Source organism: Centruroides sculpturatus, unplaced genomic scaffold (assembly GCF_000671375.1).
Source record: "Centruroides sculpturatus isolate CEXI.00-Female unplaced genomic scaffold, Cexi_2.0 scaffold1559, whole genome shotgun sequence".
NCBI classification, from domain to species: domain Eukaryota; kingdom Metazoa; phylum Arthropoda; class Arachnida; order Scorpiones; family Buthidae; genus Centruroides; species Centruroides sculpturatus.
In genome coordinates this window covers 154,193-162,024 of record NW_019386184.1, presented here as the reverse complement: position 1 = coordinate 162,024, position 7,832 = coordinate 154,193, and the positions used below count along the sequence as shown (strand labels likewise).

Below are 7,832 nucleotides of genomic sequence, written 5' to 3'. Positions count from 1 at the left end.
TTTTTGATTTCAACAAAAGTCACACCTTTAGATTCCTTGTTACTTCCCGTTACCAAAAATATATAACACTTACAGTGTAGAGCTTCTTTTCCGCAAATATCACAATGTAAAAACAGCAAAATACCAAGCAGCCACAATCTTTTTTTTTCGAACGCCCTCGAGTGTAAATACAGAAATTTACACTCGAGTGTAACAAAATCACTGCGTAAAACAAACAGAAATTAACACATGGGGGTCCCTTTTTACAGGATGGAGGTAGACAACCTCTCTGTTTGTCCCGACCGAAAGGGCTAACGAAAGCCCACAGCTAGTCCGAGAAATTAAGTTGATAGTTGATAGACACTTACAATTGCTGCAGCGGCTGGCTATATGGGTAGAGGCAGAACCCAAGACAGCCAATCTAGCTTGGCCAGTGGATCCACTGGCAAAGCTCAGGGACCGGTCTGCACCTATAGCGGGTCCCACAAAACAAAAAATAGATGAGAACAGACCAAACACTATCTCACAAACAACACTAACTATGACAAAATGGCGGCTGATGTCCTCTGATTTCCTCACAGCCGAGGAAGCCAAGATGGCTGGCTCAGAAACCACAAATATTAAAAATAAAATATGGCAAAAAAGTTAGGCTTAGCTACCCTAAGCCTAACCACACGGCTAACCCTAGTATAAGCCTAACTCCCTATCCAAATACACTAGGATGAGCCAGCTAGGCCTAAATATAGGGTTAACAACAAGAGCTGAGAGAATAACCAACCTATTTGTCTGGTGTCCCAACTCAGAGTCACCTTTATTGAGAGACAACTGCAAACCTCCCTAAATCTCATAGACCAGCGCTGTCCAACTTATAGCTCACAGGCAATATTTTCTTCACCAAACATTTCGGGGGCCAAGAAGGTTGATAAATGAAGTCAGTTTATGTTAATTAAAAAAACATTTTATTTATACTAAAAAGAAAACTTTAAAATATTCGTAATATATTAATGAGAACATTGTGGCCGTAATTGTTTAGCAACAATATCTTTTATGTCCACATCAATATTTGTTGTGGCAAGTCTAATTATATCTTCAAGAGTGGAATCTTTCAAACTGTTTCTATATTTTGACTTTATATATTTCATATCGGAGTATGCATGCTCGCAGATATATGTACTTCCAAACATTGATACAATTTGAAGTCCAAAATCTCTCAATTTTGGATATTTCTCTTTATCTAAATATTTGAATATTTCTATTCCAGTTACTCCATGAGATGTAAAGAATGGGTCTGCCTGCAGGTCGCATAATTCTATTTGATATTTAAGATCAATGGAGTTGATATTAATATTAATTGGATCAAAAAATAAATCAATAGACGGTTTAAGATCATCAAATTGAGAAAATTTTTCATTGAAATTTGTAATTAGCATATTCAGTTTTGGTAGAAATATTTTAAAATTCGCTACTATATTACATTCTTTCATTTCTTCATAGATCTCTTTGCAAGATTCAAAATGAAATATTCTGCTTCAAATTAAACCTTAACAATTTTAATTTGTTTCTAAATCCAGTAACATATTTATAAAGGCAACACACATTTTGATCTTGTCCTTGCAAGGATTTATTAAAAATATTTAAATAATTTGTAATGTCCATTAGGAAATCAAGTGAATAAATAAAATTTTTATCAACTAAATTTGCTGTCAAAATTTTCATTGACGGCAATTTCTGTGAGAAAAAGATGAACTTCTTTTCGAAGTGTAAAGAATCTCCTCAAGCACTTTTCAGCACTTAACCAACGAATGTTACTATGTAAAAGCAGATTTTCATACTCAGTTTCCAATTTATCCAAAAATGTTTTAAATTTTCGGTGTGTAAGAGAACGATTTCCGCTGCAAATTAAATTAGTAATTTTGCACACCTTGTCCATTACGTCTTTTAGTTGTAGGGATACACCACATAATGCCTCCTGATGGATAATACAGTGTAACATACGACATGTTATTCCTTCTTTTTGCAAAAGTCCCGCAAGCCCGATATTTTTGCCCGTCATAGCTCTAGCACCGTCGCAACACTAGCGCGTACAATAGCAGTGCACATGTCAAATTCGCCATACTGCTCTACTGCACATTTTAATTGTTTGTAAATATCTTCACCTTTTGTTGTTTTGTGTAATGATTGTAATTTTAAAAGTTCTTCTGAATAATTATAGTTTTCATTTACAGTTCTTATAAAGATAAGCATTTGACTTGTATCAGAAATGTCTGTGCTTTCATCCAATGCTACCGAAAAATAGCAGCAACTATTGATTAGGTTTTCTAATTTATTAGTGACATGCATGCTAATCTCGTTTACACGTCCGCTTACAGTCTGGTGAGAAAGTGATACTGTTTGAAATTTTCTTACCATTTCGTTGTCATTAAATGCTTGAGCTATTTTTATGGCACATTTTTTAATTAATTTTCCATCCAAAAATGGCTTCTTTGCCTTTACTATTTCTAAACAAACTTCAAACGATGCAGCTACAGATGCTTCTTGAAATTTTGGTTCTTGATTAAAATAATTCGTTTGATGATCCAGCTGCTTTTTCATTTTTTTCACTAGTGGTATTTTCATGTCTCGCGTGTACGGATGATACTTTTTTTCATGCATGGAAAGATAATGGCGCTTCAAGTTATATTCTTTACACACAGCTATGATTTCTAAACGTTCCAAACACTGTGGTTTACCATTCTGGTTTAGAATAAATAAATAATCTATTTCCCAGCGATCTTGAAATTCTCGATTTTCGAGGTCTATTTTTGTTTTATTAGTAGCACTCATATTCAATAATNTATTACATATACTATTCGGGCTTTAAGTTGTTGTTATTTATATATATTTTTGATATTAATAATTATTGAATATTTTTCCAAGATCATATGGTGGTGTTTAGTCTCAACACAAAATGTAATGAATTTAATATTTAACTGTTCACTTAAAAATGAGAATTATGTGAATTTTATAGAAATCTAATCAAAGAAAAATGTAACAGGAAATGAGACACTCAGTCTAAAAGATGTGTATACTCAGTTTCTGTACATATTAAAGCAAATGGGAATGACAATTTTAAGTTGATATGACCCTAAGTACTACTTTGTTTATGTAATATAAGGTACTTAATGTTTCCAAAATTATTACAGTACCTGCTATTTCCTGTGTTGTTTCATTAAGTAGTGGGTTATGTCCAAGTGTGCAATCATAACCATAATGAAGTTTGATGTAAGTTACTTGTACATTATTTCTTTCTTCTAGCACAGCGATTCCCAACCTGTGGTACGCGTACCCGTAGGGGTACGCGATAGGTTGTTTAAGGGTACAGAAAAAAGTTAGTCATTATGGCAGAAAAAATAATATACATATTATGTATCACAAACTAATAGTATTAAAAAATTATTAGGTAAAATTTGTTCCTTGCAACAATCACAACATTATTATACATTTTTTCATTTACTTTTTTTCTTTAATTTAAAGTTACAATATGTAAAATTAACAATACGGGTACTCACTAAATTTTTTAAATGAGGGGTACAATCTAGAGATATGACATGTCACGGGGTACGCTAATGAAAAAAGGTTGGGAACCGCTGTACTAGCACATTCATTGCTGAGATGCAGTGATCTTGAATCTTACAGGATTCTAGACATCTGTTAGGTCGTTTACTCTGTAGCTTTTCATATAGTTTTCTTCCAGTCCTGTTATATATTTAGTTCTATTTTTCTGTTATATATTTAGTTCTATTATAGTTAGTTCTATTATAGTTATATATTTAGTTCTATTATATATTTAGTTATATATTTAGTCCTGTTATATAATAGAAATAATATTTGATTTCTCCTGTTGATTTTTTTGTGCAAGGCCCACAAGGTGCAGAATATTTAGAGTTGGTTCTTAATTTCTCTGTCACTTTCCATTCATAGAAATCTGTCAAATACATAATACTTTTATTTACTACTGAATGAGCTGTTAACATTCATGAAAATTATTATTTTTAGACATATTAATTAAATACAGCATTTTTAAGATTTCAGAACAGAATTTACTTATCCTTCATATTTTTGAATTCAAGCTTCTCAACTTCACAGGCAAATCCATTGCTTTCTCCAAATGTTCTCATAACTGATGAGAAGTAAAAAAATCCTTCAGAACATGAGGTCTCGTGACAGAATATAGTCTTTTTTTCCACAATGACTTGCTTACGAACTAATCTTACATGCTTGTTAATATTTCCTTTTGAGGAGAAGGGCTTATAGCAATAATAACAAGAATTTTCTATGTCATTGAATGCAGTAATATTCTCCATAGCGATTTTTTAGCAACAACTGTAGTAAGAATACTTCAAAACCAATGATAAGGGATGAGTTTAAAACTAAAATATTGACAAAAGAAAATTCCAAAGACACCGTACAGTATTAGGTATAGGCAATCTGAATGTCACGATACTAGTGGCATCTCGTGGTAAAATCCAGAACTTTGATTGCCGAATTTTGAAATGCCGATTTTTATAAAAAACTTTCTGCAGAATCGAAGATTTCAAGTTAGGATGGGCAACACTTTGTCTAGGCCTTTCACGCAACAAGAAGGTGTTCCTCAAGGCTCTATTTTGAGTGTTACTCTGTTTCTAATTAAAATTAATAGCATAGCTAACTGTCTTCCCCCTAGTGTGAAGCACTCTTGGTATGTGGATGACTTTTAGTTCTGCCAGTCTAGCAACATGAGTTTTATTGAGAAACAACTACAAACCTCCCTAAATCGTATAGACCATTGGTCCAAGACTAATGGTTTTAGTTTTAACATGGAGAAGACTTTGTGCATCCACTTTTGTCGAAGGCGTGGTTTTTATTTGGATCCGGAAATTTACCTAAACGGGGTTAAAATCCCAATAGTGAATGAGATTAAGTATTTGGGTGTTTATTTTGACAAAAACTGACATTTTTGCTACACTTGCGCAACCTGAAGAGTAGATGTTTAAAATCTCTAAACCTTTTAAAGGTACTATGCTGCTCATCCTGGGGAGCAGACAAAGTTTCGATGCTCAGGATTTATAGGGCCCTTGTCCGCTCTAAGCTGGACTACGGTTGCATTGTTTATGGCACTGCGCGAGAATTTACTCTTCGGATGCTGGATCCAATCCACCATCAAGCTTTGCGTTTGTGCACCGGTGCATTTCGAATTTCCCCTGTCCAAAGTTTGTATGTGGATGCTTATGAGCTTCCACTATCTCTTAGGAGAGAACAGTTGTCTCTATTTTATTACATTAAACAAAAATTTCAGAAAAAACTTACAGCTGATTGTTCAGATACTCAGCTGAAAAGGTTATTTGAAGCTTGCCAAAGTAGTGTCCCTACATTCAACATAATAATGGAGAATGTAAGCAGCACGATTGACATTAACCCAAGCAACATCTCACATGTTGAGGTGAATAGTATTCCACCTTGGTCAACTCCTGCGATAAATGTTGATTTAAGCTTAAAGCAGTTCCCCAAAGAAACCACGCCAGATTACGTCTATAGACAGCACTTCGGAGAAATTCAACATCGTGACAGGAATATAATTCCAATATACACTGATGGATCTAAATCTGATAACTATGTTGGCTTAGCCTTTGTTTGCCAGGATGAAATTGTGGCAGAACAAATAGCATCGAATTCTTCCATCTTTTCTGTGGAGTTGCAGGCTATACAGTATATTTAGCCTTAAAGTATATAAATCAGAAAGGTCATCGTTGCTGCGTGATTTACGCTGACTCAGTTAGTGCACTTCAGGCTTTGATCTCGTATGAATGTAGTTCTCACTCCATAGTTATTAAAATTCGAAAACTAATTAGTCATCTCACTACAAGAAATTTGTTTGTGAAGTTCTGTTGGGTCCAGGCCACGTGGGTATAAGAGGTAATGAAGAAGCTGATACAGCTGCTAAGTCAGCAAGTTCTTCATAGCATACAATGCGTATTGAAGGAGGTGATTTGAAGCTAGTCGTTAAAAAACAACTAGCAGAGAGATGGCAAATCATGTGGAATGCACAAATCCACAATAAACTTCACGAGATCAAACCTTTGGTAGAAAATTGGACACATAATAGGCAGTATGATATGTGATGTGAGGTTGTCCTTACTCGTTTGAGAATTGGACACACTCGACTGACTCATCAATACCTTTTGAAGGGAGATGACGAACCAGTATGTCAGCACTGCAAGTGTACTGTAAGTGTTAAACGCATATTTTGCAACTGTGTTGTTTTTGATCAGAGTTATAGACAGCATTTCGGAAATGCAAGCTTTAGAGACATTTTGGGCCAGAGGCCAAATCTGGTTAATATATTGGACTTTCTAAAAGTCATTAATATGTATAGGGAAATCTGATGATTTATTTATTGTACAGTTTTATTTACTTTGAGTTGCATATCTAAATTATTGTATATATTTTTTGTTGTTGTTTATTTATTCATTTATTATATTATAGATTTTATATTTATATTACTATTGGCTTTTTAATGGTTAAACTGTGATGTTTTGTTTATGTGTATATATGTTTCCCTATTTATTTTCTACCTTCAATTGTATCATGTGTCGTGGCACAGTATAGCCTGCATGGCTTTTGTGTCAATAAAAATTAACCAACCAATTAACCATCCAGCTTAGTGGAATTAGACGAGAGCTCACTACATGACCTCACTTATAGGCTGATTGCCAACAACTGACACTTCCTGCAGGCGGGAAAAAATTCAGGGCTGTGCATGACTGTCGTTTCCACAACTCCACTGAAGGAGGCCTCTCGCGCATCATTGGTTTACACGGAAACAAAAAGGTCCGATATTTTATGAACAGACCTGGTATATGTAAGTGAGAAGGCTTTTACTTTGTTTGTATAAGCCTATGTACGGCTTCACTATTTCTACATTCTTTATTTTTACTATATATTAAGAGAACTTCTTTTGTGGTAGATGACTTATGCACAGCTTGATTTCCTCCAATGGCCTTTTCAGATTTCACAACTGTGCTATAAAGAGGTTGAGAAGTGAAAAATTGTTGCGCTTTGTGTTCAATCTTGTTAAGTTATTTAAGCATAGCCTTCCTGGTAACAAGGTGGTCACTATTATTAATATGTTGCGACATTTTACCTTCAATATCATTTAGCTTCTTTAATATATCTTTCTGAGAATTATTAATTATCTTTACAGGTACACTCTGAACAATTTCATGTACAATTGTGTCAAGTTTTCCTAGATTTTTAATTTTTTCAGACAAGAGTCTTGGACCATCTAATATATTTTCTAAATTAGCAGCCTTTCTGAAGTCGTCCTTGGTTGGAAGCGAGTAGGGTTTTTCAAACGGGATCCCGGGATTCCAGTTGTTTTTTTAACCCGGGAAATTTTTCTTATCTTGGGAAATCTTGCAAATTTCTTAAAAATTCAGTTTTTTCTTATTTTGTGTTAAGGTTGAGGAATTTTTCAAATAGAAAGCATAATTAACTCATCCACTGTCAAAATACATTTGTATTTATTAATTTTAAACCTACTTATTAGTTTTTTGTTAAATTTTTGCTCGTTATAGCATGTCACAAATGGTCAATAATCAATATATAGCTTATTTGTGGCAGGACTATAAAAATTTTTTACTTGTCGGAACCTGTAATATCTGGAATAATTGTGCTTACGCTGTCTTGAGTTTTAACCATGCCCAGTAGCTTCAATAAATGCCTGACGCCAGATTGTGCAAATTGGGCAAGGATACAAACGAGTACAAAGTCTGCAAGTATGAAGTTTTTCTTCATAAACCTGATTATTAAAGCCAAATGAATTGCCGAATTATCGA

General features: G+C 34.0%; 3 protein-coding genes across 3 annotated transcripts in view; all 3 read right to left on the bottom strand.

Annotated features, from left to right (window-relative positions):
- Positions 1-980: 980 nt before the first annotated feature.
- LOC111613981 (general transcription factor II-I repeat domain-containing protein 2B-like) lies at positions 981-1,409 on the bottom strand. Its single transcript, XM_023355335.1, has one exon. The coding sequence runs from the start codon at positions 1,407-1,409 to the stop codon at positions 981-983; it is 429 nt and encodes a 142-aa protein (XP_023211103.1).
- Positions 1,410-2,018: 609 nt separating this feature from the next.
- Positions 2,019-2,802, bottom strand: LOC111613980 (general transcription factor II-I repeat domain-containing protein 2B-like). The gene has a single exon (XM_023355334.1). It carries the CDS (start codon positions 2,800-2,802, stop codon positions 2,029-2,031), a length of 774 nt encoding a protein of 257 aa, XP_023211102.1. The 3' UTR covers positions 2,019-2,028.
- A 4,271-nt stretch (positions 2,803-7,073) lies between these two features.
- Positions 7,074-7,832, bottom strand: part of LOC111613979 (general transcription factor II-I repeat domain-containing protein 2B-like) — an 8,227-nt gene continuing 7,468 nt past the window's right edge. The window contains exon 2 of the mRNA XM_023355333.1: positions 7,074-7,205. Within this exon, the coding sequence (XP_023211101.1) occupies positions 7,074-7,205 (132 nt within the window). The remainder of the gene's footprint in view (positions 7,206-7,832) is intronic.